At 49.4% G+C, this 18,800-nt stretch overlaps 1 protein-coding gene and 2 long non-coding RNA genes across 7 annotated transcripts in view; 2 read left to right on the forward strand and 1 right to left on the reverse strand.

The window, feature by feature from the left end:
* The first annotated feature begins 7,807 nt into the window (after positions 1 to 7,807).
* LOC141414866 (uncharacterized) lies at positions 7,808 to 12,179 on the forward strand. 2 transcript variants are annotated; one of them, XR_012439809.1, is made up of 4 exons: positions 7,808 to 7,875; positions 9,947 to 9,970; positions 10,831 to 10,929; positions 11,718 to 12,179. It is a non-coding gene; the product is annotated as an uncharacterized lncRNA (long non-coding RNA). The 2 variants fall into 2 exon arrangements; XR_012439810.1 differs by lacking the exon at positions 9,947 to 9,970.
* Positions 12,180 to 14,336: 2,157 nt separating this feature from the next.
* The window catches only part of Kcnip3 (potassium voltage-gated channel interacting protein 3), a 75,228-nt gene continuing 70,764 nt past the window's right edge, over positions 14,337 to 18,800 (reverse strand). For all 4 annotated transcript variants that reach the window (XM_074050230.1, XM_020185111.2, XM_074050229.1 and 1 more), the window contains 4 exons: positions 16,645 to 16,752; positions 15,940 to 16,044; positions 15,137 to 15,199; positions 14,337 to 14,473 (listed from right to left, as the gene is read on the reverse strand). In XM_074050230.1, coding sequence (XP_073906331.1) covers positions 14,426 to 14,473; positions 15,137 to 15,199; positions 15,940 to 16,044; positions 16,645 to 16,752 — 324 coding nt within the window. In that variant the 3' untranslated portion in view covers positions 14,337 to 14,425. The remainder of the gene's footprint in view (positions 14,474 to 15,136; positions 15,200 to 15,939; positions 16,045 to 16,644; positions 16,753 to 18,800) is intronic.
* On the forward strand, positions 14,469 to 18,392 carry LOC141414867 (uncharacterized). The gene is made up of 2 exons (XR_012439811.1): positions 14,469 to 15,234; positions 16,809 to 18,392. It is a non-coding gene; the product is annotated as an uncharacterized lncRNA (long non-coding RNA).

The following is an 18,800-nucleotide window of genomic DNA, read 5'->3' on the forward strand; positions in this document are numbered from 1 at the left end:
TGCTGTTGGGCCAGGCAGTGTTTAGTAGTTGGGCAAAAAGTGGTGGCGACTGAGTCCTAGCGCGCCGGTGGACAAAAACAAAAAAAAAAAAATTAAAAAAATTTTTTTTTTTTTTGGTCTTTTGACAGACCTATTGAGGAGAGATATGGTTGCATCTGTTTTACTCATGAGGAACCTGAGGCCAGAAGTGTTTTCCCCAAGATGACAGTGGAAGTAGGAGTAGTGGAGCCGGACTCACCACCCCAATTCCCGCCATTTCCACCCACTCTTCCCAGGCCTCTGTCTTATGAAGACTAGTGAAGAACGAGAAAGATCAAGCTTTACTTGTCCCACGAAGAGGTCTGGGCCTTATCTAAGGCCCAGAGGAGCATGGCCAGGCTGGCATTGAGAATTCGACTCTGGCCCCTCCTCCCAGAAAAGGCGTCTGGGGAAGAGTGGTGTCCGTGAGAGCAATGGGAATTTGGTGTGTGGCAGGTGTGTCCAGGGATGCTCAAGAGGAAGAACCAACAAAGCCTTAGTGATGATAGGAAGTGGAAGTGAGAGAGAAGGAGGTACCAGGTCAGCTCTGTGACTAGCTGGTGGAGATCTGTGCCATTCATGGAGACAGGACTCTGGGAGGGGCAGCAGGCCCGCGGAGAGAATGATAAGCTCAATTTTGGATGAGCTACATAGAATGTGCCTGTAGAACATCCGGAGGGCACTGAAGGGTGTGGATGGAGACAAGGGTCAGGAATTTGGGACTCCAATCTGCCTTAAAGCATAAAAATAGAAATGGAGCTCAAGGCGGGGGGGGGGGGGAGGTGGCTAAGATCTCACCCATGTATAAACATTTCGCCAAGCTGTAGGTCTCAAAGATGTTCTGAAAATACAAGCTGTGGACAGAAGGAAATATTTGCAAAGCTTATAAAGGATAAAAGACTTGTGTCCAGAATATTTAAAGAATTCTTAGAAGTCAATAGATAGATAGAATCAATGCAACAGCTTGTTGGACAAAAGATTTGAACAGATATTTTGCCAAGGAGATAGAGACACAGAAAATTAGGACAGGAAAATATGTTCAACATCATTAGTTATCACAGAAATGCAGATTTCAGCACATGAAACTAGAATGGCCAAAAAAGACTGATTATGCCAAGTATTGGCAAGAATGTGGAGGAACTGGAACTCTCATAGCCTGCTGATGGGCTTATAAAATGGTACAGCCACTTTTGAAAATCACCTGGCAGATTGTGTGTTTGTGTGTGTGTGTGTGTGTGTGTGTGTTTCTGGAATTTGAACCCAGGGCCTTTCTTGTGCATGCCAGATAAACATTCTACCACTGAGCTACATCCCCAGGCCTTGTTTTTTTGAGATAAAATTTCGATATGTAACCCAGGTTGGTCTCCAACTTGTGATCCTCCTGCTTTTGCTTCTCAAGTGCTGGGATTACAGATGTGTGGACCATACCCGTGACAGATGTTTTAAAAAGGCTAAACAGGGCCAGGGCCAGTGTTTCATGCTTGGGAGGCAGAAATCAGGAAGATCAAGTTTCAAGGCCAAGGGGAAAAAGTTATCAAGGCTCCCATTTCACCAAACAACCTGGGTGTGGTGATACACACCTGTAATCCAAGCTAGGCAAGAGGCATATGTAGGAGGATCATCTGGTCAAAATGCAGGAGACCCTAGGTGAAAATCAAATAAAGCAAGAAGGGGTAGGTGCATGGCTCAAGGGGTAGAGGACCTGCTTAACAAGTGTAAGGTCCTGAGTTCAAATCTCAGTATTGCCAAAAATAAAAAAAATAAGATTAAATGTACAATTACCATATGATCTAGCTGTGTCTCTCCTGGGTGCTGAGAATATTGAATTTTACCTAAGCCTTTTGCTCCTAGAAATAGTGAAGGCTAAGGAATCCTTCCACTGCTTTGTGAGAGTGGGGCATATGCTGTGGACAAGACTCCCTGTGCTCCCTGACAAGGCCAAACATAGACCATCTAAATTCCTATTCTGTGCCTCTTAAGTGATTGGCTGAACTGCTTGTTCCCACTGATCAACCAGGTCAAAATGTCTGTTAAGAAAACCTTGGGTCAGGCTCTCACTTTGGCTCACCCTCAGCCTGAGCCAGCACACAGCCCACAGTGAGGAGAGGGCTGTGCTTCTTCTCCCATACCTTGCTCTGTGCATGTCTTCATCTGTATTTTTTGTAATAACATTTACAATAAAGCAGTAAATGTTTGTTTCCTTGAGTTCTGTGAGCCACTCAAGCAAAATTAATCAAACCCGAGGAAGGGGTCATGGGAACTCCAATTTATAGTTGGTTGTTCTGAAGCACAAGTAAAACAACTTGGGCTTGTGATTAGCATCAGAAGTTGGGAGAGCAGTCTTGGAACCTGAGCCACCAACTTGTAGGGTCCAACACTATCTTCCGGTAGATAGTGACAGAACTGAATTAAGTTAGAAGACGCCCTGCTGATTGACCACCATTGAAGAATTGCTTGCTCGCTTGGTGTGTGGGAAGAAATACATCTGGTCTCAGAAGTGATTTGTGTTGTGAGCATATGGTAGGGGAAACTGAGTCAGAGTTGGTTTTCCATAATATCATCAGTTGCCCTGAATATTCTGTTGCCTAAAATATAAGATTAAGTCCTAACAACTTGCATATAAAATGAAAATGGAAAGGAGAGAGAAGAATCAAGTTGTTGGTATACCAATGTAAACAGGCACATGAAACAAATTGAAAATATGCAAAGCTAGTACAGCCCTCATTTCTATATTAACCACAAGACTATAATTGATATTGATGACTTCCTTCTTCCACTGTGCATTTGTATGTCCCCTGCCTTCCACGAGAACCTCAGCTGCGTGGGATTCTTTACCTAAAGAAGTGACATAAACGTTCATTCCTAAAAGGTTGAGTCATCAATCATTATGCCTTTTTTGGTTGCTGAATCTTTTCATTCATTTTTACTGTTGGGCATGGAGGTACTAACAGTGCCCATAGAATGGAATGTCCCAGGTTCCAGACATTGCCATTCTTGCTTCTGTTGTAGCAACCATATTCCCCCTTGGGAATCACATTTCTCCTTTGATAACCAGGATCAATCATTTTGGCCTGTAGATTAACCTTCTTTCTTCTCCTTCTCCTTCTTTTTCTTCCTCCTCCTTCCTTCCCTCCTTCCTTCTTCTTCTTCCTCTTCTTCCCTGTTGACTCAGTGGCATGAGATGCCAAAAGTGGTCAGAAGGCAGATCTTGTAACTCAGGGGAACCATGATTGTGTCCCTTGGTGGAAGGGACTCTCTAAGTATGAATATCTCCAAACCAGTAGAGCTCAGAGTGGTCTAGAGAGGAAGCAAAAATTTCTGGGAATGAGTTATTGGATATAATAGAGAAGCCATTCCCACTTCTGACTGCCTGGGAGTCAAATAATGGGCTCTGATTCAAATCATATACTGCACTCTGTAAGCCATAACCTCACCCTTTCAAGGTGCTGTCTCCCAGCTGGCACATAACTGAAACTTCAGTTGAGTCAAATGCCTCCAGAAGATGGGGCAGGGGGCAAAAGAATCTCCTTACATGTGATCTAGCATAAGACCGCACTTCCTTTGCTGGACAATGAGATTCAACACTGTGCAGAATCCCAGGACAGTGGGTCAGGCGTTCTAATCCACGGATGATGTAGGCAGAGCATTATGGGCAGGAAGGGCACAGCCATATCTACGATATGTGCCCTTTAGGGAAAATCTCTGCCCCTTCCGTGATGGAGGAGGTCCAATGTAACCATCCTTCCTCCAGGTAGCTGGCTTGTCCCTGTGGGATGTGGTGCCATATTGGGGACTGAACATTAGGGACTTGGTAATAGTGTTGGTCAGGACAACATTTGGAAGAAGAAGTTCACGTTGCTGAGACCAGGCATAGACTCCATTCCCGAAACCATGGTCACTTTGTTTCCAGTCCTTGAACAAGCCATAGTGTGGCTGGGGAGAGGGGCTGATTTGCATCCAGAGGCTGTCATTTTTTCCACCTGATACTGAGTGTCTTCTCTGCAATGGATGCACTTTGGTGGACACTCACATGTACACAGATACTTTCTCTTACCACCTGTGCCCATTCAGAGCAGTCCATCCACGCAGATCCATTCACACACCACTCCATTTTCTCATCACCATTCCAAATCCACACCAGCCAGCCAAACCACGAGCAACTGTGCATGATTCAATGTAGATTTTTACTTTTGTCCATTTCTCACTGCAGGAAGACAATGTACTCTCAAAGTTTTTTCCACTGAGAGGACCACTGGCCCTCACAGTCATCCCTGAGTGGAGTCATCATGCTGCAGCCAATAACTTTTAGGTGGTATCAGTATCTCCTACAGACCCATCTATAAGTCATACTTGAGTTTTTCCTTCCTCTTCCTACATGAACTTGAACACATCAGAAAGCCATAGGCATGGATTGAGGGAGAGGAAACAATGCAACGGTTTTAAAGGAATTGGAGTGGTACCCTCCTCTGTCTCCTGTCTACCACTTCCACTTGTTCCACTTGTCTAACTTTATGATGAGGCAAATCTGACAACACCCAGGTGCTTTTAGGAAGCTCATGCCAGACAGCCACCTAATTTCTCATGGTTAGGTGTTCAGTGTCTACTAAAGCCCAACAACAAACCACTGTTTCTCCAAAGGAGAACTGTTATCTTGAGGAGAGAGAACAGACTGGCTCCAAAATCCTAGTGATATGGACTGTGATGATTCTCCTACTGGTGCTCTCGAGACGTTCCTTATTGCATGCCCATTGGCCATACACACTTAACTATTAGTTGCCACCATTTGGTTGAAACCTCATGAGAGGCCTTGAGTAAGAGTCTTGTAGGTGAGCATGGTCAACCTCCAACACTGAATGATGCAGTTTCATCCTGGTTAGGGTTACGGTTAGAACAGCCTCCTCATTGAATCCACTCTGGTTGCCTCCAATCTGGTGTCCATGTTTCAGTCACAGCAGGATTTTCAAAACAACAATTTGATATAGCACTTGTCCTACGGTTTGAATATGGTTTGTCCCCTCTGAATCTCATGTTGAAATTTGCTGCTACAGCAGTCTTGGGAGGTGAGGTCTTCAAGAGTATAGGTCATTATACCTCTTGGGACTGGATTAATGGGTTGTTATAAAGTGTGTCCAGCCCCTCTTGCTGGTCTGTCGTCTCTATGTGCTTGCTCACTGTCTGACTGAGGCCCTCACGAGATAGGGTTGCCCAATCTTGGACTTCTCAGGCTCTGGATCCATGAGTCTAAATAAAATTCTTTCCTTATAAATTATCCAGTCTTGAGTATTCTGTTATAGCAACAGAAAATGGACTAAGGCAATTAGCCAGTGGCTTCCTGCTGCTCTAGGCTGAGACTACAACCTTTGAGGGTCTCTCTCCCACATGCTATTCTGCCCTGCTGACCTCTCCCATTGCACTGGCATTTGTGCCACATTAATACAGTCACAGGCCCTGGGCAGTGTTCTCTCTCTGCTGCTCTACAGTGCTTTACCTGGCTTCTCCTACTCATCTGTCAGACTCAGCACAAATGCTGTACCTCTCAGGGAGCCTCTGAGGTCATGTGCCCTGCCCAGACATCTTATGGAACCATGGGCCTCATCTTTGTGGCCATGACATTGAGTGTAAATTTATACTCTTTTGTATGATTTACTTTATTGATGTCTTTTTTCCAAGAAATTATAGACTTCACCAGTGAAAGGTTTGCAAATATTCTACTGTTTTCTCCCCATTCCCTGCCACAATGCTTTTTTTCTGAATGAATGAATGAAGGAAGGAATGAAGCATGAGCAGGGGGCGGAGCCTGGGATGATGGGCACTGGAGAGAAGATGCCTCTTGCTCTCCCACACACTGGTTGCTTTTTCCACCTAAGCAGGAGCAAGGGAACGAGCCCAAGATCGTTTCCCCTCCCTGTGGGCCCCTTTGCTCTGCCCAGGAGAAACTTCTTGTAGGGCTGGGAAAGTTTTTCAACAAAGCGTGGAACTGGAGGATTTTGCAATCTCTGTTGGCTGTCAGGAGCTAAGTGATGACCTGCTCTTTGGGTCCTTATTTTTAGTTTCTCAGTTTTTTACTGTATTTGGTGATTTTTTCAGAACTGGGAAAAAGTGCTGTCTGGCTTCACGTGTTGTGTTCCTGGGTTGGGACACAGGGAGAAGAACTCAGAGGAGGGAGGAGGGCAGGGCTGGGATGGAGGTGGGAGTGTTGAAGATAGGTGCTCAGGCTGAGGAGCCCCACAGTACAGGCAGCCCACCAGAGATGTTTCAAAGAGACTTTGACCCTGGTAACCTGAGTGCTGCCTGCATGACCCGGCAGGCTCAGGGCTCTGTGGTCTGACTTTGCCCTGGGAACACAGGCAGTGGCCTCTCTCCCTCTAACCTTCAGTCAGCAATATTTACTGCCCCTCCCTCCCCCATCTGTGCCAGCCATGCTGTCAGTTCTGGGGATCCCCGTGTGTAGGCCACAGCTCCTACTTGCAAGAGGCTCACAGTCTGGCAGGGTGACAGCACTGGGTATGCCGATCTGTCCTCCTTCCCCATGGCCCACTGGAAAAATTGAGTGGCTACTGCCAGGAAAGGAAGGAGAATTCTGGGCAGGCAGGAGACTGGTACCCAATTAGGTGAACTTCCTCGTTGCCCTCTGGAGACATGGGTGAGAGAGAAGTTCCTAAAGGCCTCCAGCAGAAGGATCCTGCATCCACCTACACCAGAATGTTCAGGAAGATTTGCTAATATTCCAAGCTGGCCAACAGGGCTAACAGAGGGGCCTCTGGGCATGGGTCATAGTGTGGGAGCAGAAGCAGGTGTGGCTGGGGCATGTGAGTAAGAGGGAAGCTGGGTTCCAACTGAAGGAGTAGACAGAATAAAAAGGTGCCCAGTAGTTGCCAGGGAGCCTGGTTCTAAGACTGACACCCTTGGCAATCTAGCCTCTAGCAGGGGGAGGTTTGTGGATTGGATGGGCCATTGATCACTGCCACCACCGCAGGACAGGGCTATACTCAGGGGCTGCTAAGGGGGAGACTGACTCCCTTCCTTTCCTGTCTGGTCTTCTCCCCGCTCATTGCCTCTTCTTGGGGCCTTGCAGTGCTGGCAAGGGTTAAGTAGGCCTGTACCCTCCCTCTTAGATGCATGGGACGGCGTGGGAATGGGCAGGATTGGGATGCGGGAAACTTCCTCCCTCATCTTGGCTGTACTCAGGCACAGGTTACTCCTGGTCACGCTGGCTCTGGTCCCATCCCACAGACACCCTTCCCTGTGGTCCCTTCCCCCAGTTCCTCCCAGACCCACTTTCCTTTCCAGTCTCTGAAGCACTTGGAGCTCCCTTTACAGGCAAACTCACCTCATTCCCTTTACTGCATAGGACAAAGTCCAGGCAATTAAAGTGGCCCATGTGTACCTGGTCATTTTCTTTTCTGGGATGGCTGGCCTTTGGTACCCTCCCTAACTTGAAGGGCTAGGGCCTAGGCCAGTTGACTAGAGCCTGGGGAGGAGGGCCCAGTGCCTGCTTTGAACTGGCAACAGTATCCACAGACTTAGGGGCTTGTCTGGGATGGAGAAGGTTGATGGGGGGCAATGAGAGGACCAAAGAGACCAGTCCAGGTCCTGGAACAAGGAGGTCCTCAGCAGTAGGACCCAAAGCTGGACTGACTCCATAGCCCAGCTCCTGCCTGGAATGTGTCCTTTAGGGGAGACAGGGCAGTGACCAGAAAAAAGGCTCCTCAGCAGACTAAGCTTACAGAGCAAATACTTACCACACTAAAAGAGGTGCCACAGTACAGGTACTCTTGTTTTATTCACAGATCTATGCGAAGCCCAAGTCTTCCAGCATCATCCCTTGCAAGCATGGTCTCCCAGCCTGTGCCCCAGGTAATTTCCCTCATCGCCGGAATTACTGCCTTGTACCTCCTTCATTGCCGCTGGCGTCCTACTGTTGGGAATTGAGTTTCCTGATAGTAGAGATTGTGACTTATTCACTGTGCCTCATGATGCAGCCCATGCCTGGTACATGGAAGGGGTCTGCTAAGTGTGAAATGGTGCCACCCTTAGTTTAGATCTGGGTACTTGAACTTGAAGGGGCAAAGGCAGTGTGCTGCCTGAAACAAAGGAGGGAGAAGCCCCAACCAGAACAGACATGCAATGATTGGGTGCTCAGGAGTTGCAGATAGCTCTGCAACCTTAAAAGTCTCTGAGGCTGTGCAGATGTGAGGGACAGGCTGATGTTCCTGAGGGCTCCAGGCCACTGAGCAAAGATCAGACACGAGAGAGCCCCGAGATTGCAAAAGTGATCCTCACCTCCATGGGAAGGGTGTGGGTGTGTTGATGTGCAGTCCTGTGAGAACCACACCTTCAGCTGTCTGAAACCCACCAGGCCTCCTGCTCCTGGTCACCAACAGACGGTTGCATCTTTCCTGCTGTCTGGACCTGACAGGGGTCATGCAGGGTGTAAGTGGGACTCTCAAGCTTTGCTCAGGATTAAAAGCCTAAGTAGTTATGTGTATAAGGAGTTCTGTGTGTCCTATTTAATCAAAGAAGAGTATACAGTCATTGTGTCCTTTTTCCCTGCACCCAGCTCTGGACGCACTTATGAAATTGTTATTTGATACACTCCGTGGGGTTTTTTTTGAAATCACATGGTGAATGAGGCAGAAATATGAAAATATTTTTGAGACTATGAGGAAAATGACAAATAGCTTCCTTTTCATCATCCCCTGGGACCCCAAAGTAGAAAAGAGGTGAGGCGGCTGAAGCGAGTAGCAGTTGCCCTCTGGTGGTCAGTAGGAGACTAGCACTTGGAACTGCAGGCCAATGTCATATGGAGAGAAGCCAGGGATCCTCTAAATCTCAGACTGGCCATTTCTCTGAGAAGCTCTGCCACACTGAGGACCATTGGAAAGGGTATGGGACCTCAGTTTTCCCATTCTGTGCTATTAAGGTAACAAGTCCCTCCTCAATAGGCTATTTTGTTATCGGGGCTGTGTTCTTGAGTTCAGAAATGGTAAAAACAAGACGGGACCCAGAGGAATATAGGCAAAATTGTATCCTCTATTGGAGCAAGACCAGAGACACAGTTCTGACCAAGAGCAAGTCAGGCCAGTGGCTCCAGAACAAAGGAAAAATGGAAGCTGATATAGGAAAAGCTCCCATTAAAGATGTCCATTCTGGCCCTTCATGCAAATGAGAAATTCAAAATTGTAGATGGAGTCCAATCCTGACTGGTTCATGCTTATATCAATTGTAGGCAGCTCATTGGTCAGTGTTGGCTACTAAGGTATGGCAGGTTTTCAGGAGGTAGTCACTTGTTTGCATCTGAGAGCAGGATGTGTTTGAAGCTGTCGCATTTTTAACTCTGGGGCTGCGTGTGAGCTCTGGGTCCCATTTGTGTCCTTATTTGTCTTTGCTATGAAAGCACATAACCAGCGTGATCCCTGCAGGGGCCATTTTCAGAATCTGATTATTCTATTCTCCTTTTGGGTGGACCCAACTCTCTCAGTTGTGGGGTGAAGGAGAAAAGGTAGGCCCATGGAAGGCTCAGTATTTTCCCTGAATCCTCTTTCCTGTCTGTGGCTGGTCAGCTTGGCTATGCAGAGAGTGGTGGCACCAGGGTGGGCTGTGTGGACCATGAGTCAACTATTGAGGTCTGACTGGCACAGACTGCCCTTTCTTAGCTGGCTGGTCCTCATGTTGGCCTTGGAGTTATCAAGGAAACTTGGGAACCATCACAGATTTATTTCCAAGACCCGGAAACTCTTCTGAACTATCTATCCGTTCTCTGATGGCTTATTGGTTTGAGTCATCTTTCTATAGAAAAGGGGAAAAAAACACATGGAAACTTGAATGGATAGGAAGGAAGGATGGCCACATCTATTAAAAGACTAGTAACTATGCATGTTGAATTATTCCAACAGTTCTATCAGGATTTTTTCTCTTTATTTTACAGATAAGGAAACAGAGGCTCAGTGAGGTAAAGTGACATCTCAAATCTTGAGCAGGTTTCAGAATGAAAGCATGCTTTAGATGTCATAAGGCCTTTGGAAGCATGGCAGGTGTTAAGGAATTACCAGGGATGTGAATAGAGGACATAGCTTCTTCTCTACCCTCAGAGCAGGGTGGAGGGGAGGAGGTCTCCCTCCGTGTCCCCCATACCCACTACCCTGGGCAGCTCTCACCCCATTATAGACTAGACTCTGCATCATCCTGGCACCCAGAGCTGATTGGACCAGCCTTGACACCTGTCCCAAGGGCAGCCAATCCATAGGTGGGAAAAGATGTGACGGGGTGGGGGGGGGAAGGGGAGGTTAGGGGGAGGGGAAGCCACACCCAGAAGGAACAGCACTTTTCAGACCAAGTGGGTCCTCTAGGGGCAGTGGGTGTGTGCCCTTGAATGACAGAGAGGGGTGTGTAGGAGCAGGAAAACTGCACAGGACAGAGACAGAGGCACAGAGCACCCATGTTTCACAGAAGCAGCCTTTGGAGCAAGGAATGGATGCCTCCCCTATACCAGAACACAGATGATCTGACCCCACTGTTGGGGCTGAACATCCTGTGTTCATTTAAGCCTGGCTCTGTAGTGCAGGCTCTCTCTGTGTGCCTGTCTCACAGATGAGGAAGCTGAGGCACAAACATGTGCCTGAGGTCATACAGCTGGTACATGGTGAGCTGGGGGTTGAATGCACCAGACTGGCTTCAGAGCCTCCACTCTCAATGACTATTTCACAAGGGTGCATGGGGAGCTGCTGCCCACCCCGTGTGCTTGAGATCAGCTCTGGGCGGGATGGTGGAGTGCTGGAATTTCCCCACAGTTCTCATCTCTCTTCTGTGCAGTGGGACCACTTGCAAGGTGTCACCTTCCTGTTAAATGGAGTTCTCAGCCACAACCAATCACCGGCCCTCCATCCTGAAGCTCCCACTTTCCAGGCAGAAGTGAGTCCTTCCTCCCATGTGCTCTATGGGTAATGTTTAAATGTGGTACAGAATTGTTGTGTTCTCTCATAGTCATTTATGTCACACTCATTCATTGCTCTGAAACCTACCACTACTCTGTCTTGTGCAGAAAGAGTACAGGCTTTGGGGTCAGCCACAGTGTCTCCATCAAGATAGCCCCAACTGCATGCGCACTTGTGATGCCTGTTGACCAGTGCCTGACTTCCGAGTGGAGCTTCTAACATCTCAGGGCTGTGCATGATGCTTGTTTTTTTTTTTTTCATTGAATTAATTTTTCCATTATCTAGTTCTGTGTCAAAACCACCCCAAGCTGGGTGCTAGTGGCTCATACCTATAATCCTAGCCACTTGGGCAGCTGAAATGGGGAGGATTTAAGTTCAAAGCCAGCCCAGGCAAATAGTTCTTGAGATCCCCCATCTCCAAAATAACCAGAGCAAAATGGGTGGAGGGGTGGCTCAAGTGGTAGAGTGCCTGCTTTGCAACCATGAAGCCCTGAGTTCAAACCCAGTACCACCAAAAAACAAACAAACCAAACCCAAAACCAAACCCAAAATCCACCTCAAGGATAAGAAAGTGTAATAGAGGGGGTGAATATAACCAAAGTACATTATATGCAAGTATGGAAATAACACAATTAAACCCCCTTTTACAATTAATATATGCTAATAAGATTTTTTCAAAAAAGCTTCAAATCACAGCAATGCCATTGATTTTCTCATCTATCTTCAGGTGAGGCATGGCTTACCCTTTTCTCTTCCCCTCCCCAGGCATAACTCTCACAAATTTAAACTCTTGAAAATAAGCTGGGCGCCAGTGGCTCACCGCCTATAATCTTAGCCACTTAGGAGACAGAGATCAGGAGGACTGAGGTTCAAAGCCAGCCTGGACAAATAGGTTGCAAGACCCTATCTCAAGAAAACCCATCACAAAAAAGGGCTGGTGGAGTGGTTCAAGGTGTAAGCCGAGTTCTGCAAAACAAAGACAACAATAAACTCTTGAAAATAACCAGGAAAAGGACCATGTTTTCAGGCATGTTCTTCTTCCTTCTGCTCCTATGACCTGCTCCCTCCAGCCAAGGGACAACCAGAACTGACTTCCTGGAAGTGGGAAAGAAAAAAGCTCTGGACATGAAATACAAATGGCACCTCAAGAAGCCACTCGGTTCCACCAGCTTTGCACTTAGGCTCAGCACTGTAACCTCTGGTAAAGGGTCCCCAGGGCCAACTGTGTGCATCTGTCTCTTCCTGACTCATTCAGCCTCAGTGGTGTCACACTAGGAGCTTCAGCGTTTCAGGGCGTTTCCTCCTCAGAGCCAGCTGTCCACATTTACCTGGGCCAGAGCTATGGCACAATGGGAGAGGCTAGACGGTTCAGAGTTGAGATAAAGCCAGTGACAGTCCCTTTCCTTTGTCAAATTTATTTTATTAAAATATATAGGACTGAATATCGGTGGGCACTGCGACAGGAACCATCCTCCCAGGCCGCGGCCGAGGGAGACTCTTCTGCCATGCAGACATGCGGCAGGTCTACATCCCAGCATGGGAGACAGACCCCTCTTTGTTGGATGTGCAGCCACAAGGCCAAGGGGGCAGAGGCATGGTGGCGGCCCTCTCTTGTGGCCTTGGCCCCTTACAAGCACAGCAACCCCAGCTGAAAGGGCTGGGCTGGGGAAGGGGAGAGAGGGACCCTGAGACCCTCCCTCAGATCCCTGAGCCAGGGAAAGCTGATACCCTCTGGGGGAGGGGGGAGAGGGACCTCCCCAGTCAGACTGGAGATGGAGTGTCAGTGCAAGTCTGAGGGGGAGGCCCACCTGCAATGTGGAAGCCATGGAGCTCCCACAGCCTCAGTCATCCTGCCTTTTTTCTGAGGACCCTGCTCACCCTGGGGCCATCCTCCTGGGGGCAACCAGGACTCCAGAAACCAGGCCTGAGCAGAGATGGGGCCACGGAGATGGAATGTATCGTGTGGGAATGTTCCTTGGAAGGCCCGTGGTGCCTGGGACAGGACTGGGCTCCTTCTCGGGGAGGCCTGGGCAGGTCAGAGCAGCAGCTCTCTCCTCCTGACCCACCTGCTGCCTGGCCACTGCTGGCACCCACCCTCCACCCCCAGCCCTCACTGTTAGCTCCAGCTTCAAGTTGAGATGGGTCTCCATCCCAAGGGCAGAGCCCAGCCCAGCAGAGTCCCAGGGTTTGTGCTTTTGACTGTTGGTGAGGTGGGCTGGGGCTGGCCCTCAAGATCCCATGGCTGAGGCAAAGGACAGACCCTGCCCCCCAAGCTTCTTCCTCAGGGCCACCGTGTTGGGACTGCTGGGATGCAGACCTCAGCCCACCAGAAGGGCCTTGCTTTGAAAAAACAGAATTCCTGGCTCCCCTTGTGAGTGAAGCCTGAGCTGACGGGGTGCTTGTGCTTTTTGTACAAGTTGGAGTGAGCCTTTGTGAGGGCCACAGAGCTTCAGGACAAGGGCTTGGCCAAGCTACTGGACCAAGGTGCACAGGTGGATGGCAGGGAAGAGGAGATGGAAGCCCCTTACCAAGCCCCACATGGCACAGTCCCCCGGGCTCCCTGGCTGCCAGTCTCTGAGCTACATGAACTCCTCCCAGCATCTGAGAGGACCTTAGGGAGTACGGTCCAGTGATGAGGCAGGGAAGCCCCATGCCCTGCATTCCGACCCAGGCAGCACCCAATCCCATGGAGCCAGCAAACCGTCCCCTCAGATTCTCTTACAAGGGACTTAATCCCTGTCCTGGGATGGAAGAAGGATGGAGCCCAGTAGTCCCTCACCACCCAAGCTCACCTCACAGGAGGTGGCCTTGCACAGGTCCACCAGGTGCATGGAACAACAGGGTCCTGGGACCCCAGGCTAGTACTTCCAGGAAACAGCAGGCTCTGCCCCATCACCAACTCTTCCCTAGTCAAAACCCCTTGACCCCGGTTGGCCCTTCCAGGGTCCTGTGGTGAGGGGCTCTCTGGGGGTGCAGGTCTATGGGCAGGGAGTGGCCTGCCCCCCTATCCCTCCCACTGTGTGGTTGGAAAGGAGTGGAGTGGGGCCCTCACAAGTAGGGATCTTTGCAGTGGAGACCACTCCTAAACCTGCTCTTGAACTCCTTTCTTTTGAGTCACATCCAGCAGCTGGTAGATTGGCTGCCTACCCCAAAAGGAAGTCTCACCCCAATGGCTTGGGGATGGCTGGCAGGGGCAGTGCCCTCCTGACTTCTACTCCTCTCTGCCAGCCCAGAGGAACCGTGTGTGTGTGTGTGTGTGTGTGTGTGTGTGTGTGTGTATGGTGTATGTCCTGGTGTGTGTGTGTGTGTGTGTGTGTGTGTGTGTGTGTGTATGGTGTATGTCCTGGGAGCAAACCGCTCACTTTTGCAAATACATTAGAAAAAAAGTTTCTCATGGAGGCTGTTCCTGGCAGGATTGAAGTTTCTTGGGGGTGGAGAGGCAATGGTCACCCAGGGTCCCCCTCCCACATGTCTTAGATGACATTCTCGAACAGTTGCATGGAACTCATGATGTTCTCATCCTGTGTGGAGAGAGGAGGAGGAGAGGCCTGATCAGGTGCTGGGTGGGCAGCACCTGCCCAAACAGATTCCTGTCCTGGACTGGGTCTCACTGGGTGGATGGGGTGCTGAGAAGCAGAGACATGAAGGAGCGGTCCCAAGCACACACCCCTGCCCCACCTGTAGCTGGCAAGGCACAGCCTATCTTCAGCCCTGAGGCCTGACTGAAAGCCCATTTGGTAATCACCAGCAGACAGAGACCTCCCTGGTTGCATGTCCAGATGGCTGTCTGGGAGTGGGGCAGGGTGAAGCTGGAGTGGAGATGGGGTCAAGGGTTCTTAGAGAAGGGCCTGCAGCAATCTTGGGGAGGCTTTGGGTGCCTATGCCCTAGCGTGACCCTCTCTAGAGGTGCTACACAGGCAGGGCTGAGGGAGGTCTGTTAGGGGGATGGGTAGGGAGGTGAGCTGTGGGTTGGCAAGAGTGGGCAGGGGGCAGGGACCAGGAGGAGATGTACTCAGAGGAAACAGTGAATGTGGAACTTGGAGCCTCTCCTGACCCAGCTGCCCAGGAGGTGGGGAGGGGTCGAGGATAGCTGACCAGATATGTGTGTATGAGGTGAGAGCCTCAGCCACCCATCTTCTCCCAGAGCCTGCAGAGGTATCCACCAGCTCCCTGATGGCACCTACCTTCTGACAGGTCTCCAGAAACTCGTCAATAGTCACCACCCCATCATGGTTCCGGTCCATTTTCTGCAACCCAAGCCATACCCAAGGTGATACCCAAGGTGAGTGTATTGTGGGCATACCAGGGGTGGTTCTTGACCCCTGCCTGAGGATGCTTCAGTGGGTGGATAGTGGACTTCCTCCAATCCAACTTGCCCTTCTGCCCCCACTTGGATATGCAAAGCTACCCCCACAGCCACCTTCTGCCCCATGGCTGACCTCCCCAGCATCTCCCTGGTCTCCCCCATTCAGCTACTTCCCTGATGGTCTACCTGGGCTTACACCTCCCAGGATGTGTTTCCATGCTCACCTGATGCCCTCACCTCCTGGAGGGGCAGCCAGGGCAGAGAGAATGACTGAGGCACAGGATGGCTACAGGCCTATAGGGCCTGGCAAGTGAGAGCTGGAGCCTTTAGTTCCTTCAGCCCCCGGGAATACAGAACAAAGGCAACCCCAATACCACTTGTCCTGCAGTTCCACTCCCTGGGGAGCTGGAATTCCCTGTTTCTGGAGGGGCCTCAGCTGCCTAGGGACTCACAATCCTGAAGGCTCCTACCTGCCTGCCCTGAGATGGAGTTTGCTGGAGCAGGGCCTATTTTTCCAATTTGCTCTTTAGGAGAGTCTGACCACTAGCCAGGGTGGGGAGCCAAGTTGTACGTCCTTGTGGGGAGGCTCAGTGAGGGCAGGTGGCTTGCCCAGGGTGGCCCACAAAGCAAGAGTTCCTTCCTCTGCCAGGCTCCCCTCCCCCAGGGTCGGGGCTCACTCACCTGGAAAAACCTCTCCACATGCTCCAGGGGGGCATCTTCTCGCAGGATGGGGTAGGTGTGGCGGCCCATCATGTCATAGATGGACTTCATGATGGCCAGCATCTCCTGGGAGTGGAAGGACAAGAGGGCTAGCATGAGCCAGCTGTAGAGACACTGGGGGCTTTGAGGGCCCCAGTGGAGGGGGTTGCTTCAGACAGCAGGAGCCATCTCCAGGGCCATAGCAGCTGGAGAGAGACAAGCTTGCCTTTCAGGTCTACCCAGCACCTTCTTCTCCAAGAGAAGTTGGGGATAGATTTTTATTTCTCAATCGCTAAACTATAGCGACTATTTCAAATTAAAAAAAAGTTTGGGCTAAACAAAACTACGTGGTGAGGTCCTATCTGCACCCCTCCTCCTCTTTTGGGAGGAGCCAAGGCCTGGCCTCCATCGTCTCCACAGTCTCCCGCAGGGCCTCTTCATAAGCAAGGGTTACAGAGAGCACCTGTTGGGCTGGATGAAGATGTGTGGTGGGTGGCACCAAAGACCATACCCATTTCCAGGTGTCCATGACCCCCAACCTAGATGGGAGGACTTTCCACTGGCTGCTGTGTCCAGAGGCCAGGCTGAGAGCCACCAGATCAGTGACACAGGAGAGATGGAGGTAGAACGATGGGGCATGGAGTGGCAGGAGGGACAGGTTGGCCACCACCCCTGCCACCCCAGTACCTCTTTGGTGATGTAGCCATCCTTGTTAATGTCATAGAGATTGAAGGCCCATTTTAGCTTCTCGTGGACTGTTCCTCGCAGTAGGATGGACAGTCCAACCACAAAGTCCTGCAGAGGAAAGGGAGGGTGAAGAATGACAACCCAATGCCTGGGTTCTTTTCCAGTTTGTGGAGTGGCTGGATGCCATTGAAACTCACACCTCTACAAGTGAGGCACCTCTGCAGCAGCACGGCAGATAGCATCCATTCAGGTTGACATGGTATTAGCGTGTGCATGTGAGTGCACATATGTGTATCTGCACGTGTGTGTGTGGGCATGTGTGTGGGTAGCTGATACTGAAATCAAGTGTCTTGGACTTATTTCATGCATTGTTGCTGAGTTTAAAGGAACTGGGGTGTTCTTTTCTCTTTGGTGGTACTAAGGCTTGAATTCAGGGCCTTCTGCTTGCTAGGTAGGTGCTCAACCACCCCTTTTTGCTTTAGTTTGCTTTTCAGATAGGGTCTCCCACTTTTCCTGGAACCATGCTCCTACCTCTACTTTCCAAGTAGCTGGAATTATAGGTGTGTGCTATTATGCTTTTGGAGTGCTTTTTTTTTTTTTTTTGGCAGTACTTGCACTCTACTGCTTGAGCCATAACTCTGTCCTTTTTACTCTGATTATTTTGGAGATAGAATCTTACTTTATGGTCCATGATTCTCCTATTTTAAGCTTCTTGCCCTTTGCTGGGATGACAGGCACGTACCACTATACCCAAACTTTTTTGCCCGGGCCAACCGGGAACCACAATCCTCTCGATTTCAGCCTCCCAAGTAGCTCAGATTACAGGTGTGAGCCACTGGCGGAGATATGCTCTACTCTTTGTTCACCGAGCTTCTGTGTGTTGAAGGTGCTTAAAAACTTTCAGCTTAATCGGCTAAACTAATGATGCTCAACTCCTGAACCATAACTATGGGCTGCCATCACCTGTAGGGTGTGGCCAATAATGTATTACTCCTGTGACAAGACATGACTGTTCACATGGTTTCTGTGCACAAACTGTTTTGTTATAGCAGTTGGTGGAAAGCAAGTCTTTCTCCCACTTTCTGGAAGCATTGAGAGTTAAATCTTCCCTGTTAGTGCAGAGAAGTGGGAGAAAGCCAATGGTGGAGGGGCAGGGCCGGGCCACAAATGACTCAGTACTGATTCAATATTAGATTTTCTGGCTGTGAGGAAGTCTGCATCACAGAAAGACCAAGGGGCACAGACAAAAGCAATTTAGAAAAATGAAAAATTATTCCAGTGGAAAAACTTAACAAAAACCATTAGATTCAGAGATTAGAAATCTTGCATTCCTTATGTGAGAATCGTTAGGTCTTTCCTGTCAAAGGAGTCAATGTATAACTATCATTGTGTAGATGCCAGCTAACCTCCCTAGTTGCTGCCTACATGCTTTGTGAAAAGTTGCTTGACCTTGCAAGATTCTTGCAGTCAAAGAGCTATTTACTGCCAGATGCCCTAATCTCAAACTGCTTGATGAGTGAAATGTTAACTCTCTCACCTCCACCCCCAACCCCATCCCTTATATTCAGGGGACCTTAAATCACTTTCTCACTGAGCCAATCAAGATTGTGAACCCAAACCCGTCCATCAGGGTGAGGGGCAAAGAGATAAAAAGTGAGCTGACTCCCTGGCTCAGCGTGTTCTGCCTATCAGACTATGGTCTGTGGCCTGAACTCTTCTGCAGAAGTAAAACTTTTCTTTTTACCTTGCTGAGTGACTCCCATGGGTTTCTTTGATCACCATTTGGGAATGGTACTTCTAACACTTAAAATAAGAATAGGATGCTATTTAAAAGAGAGGGATAACTGGAAACCAGAACGAGCTCTTGGAATTAAAAATGACAAAAGAAGGGTTGGAAGAGCAAGTGGGGTCTCCCACAAAGTGGAAGGAGAAGTCACAGAGGACACCCCAGAAAGTGGACACTGAGAGGTATGCTCCAGAGAGTCCACCATGAAGACATCAGGATATCCAGGAGAACCAGAGAAAATGCTGGAATGTGTGTCAAAAAAAAAAAAAATCATGAACGATTTCCCAGAATCAAAGGTGGTGGGTTCCCAGCACCCTCTGGCTGGCACAACACATGAAGTCAGTTGCAGCTGGGCCCCCAGGCATAGGTC

This window comes from Castor canadensis, chromosome 12 (genome assembly GCF_047511655.1).
Source record: "Castor canadensis chromosome 12, mCasCan1.hap1v2, whole genome shotgun sequence".
NCBI classification, from domain to species: Eukaryota; Metazoa; Chordata; class Mammalia; order Rodentia; family Castoridae; genus Castor; species Castor canadensis.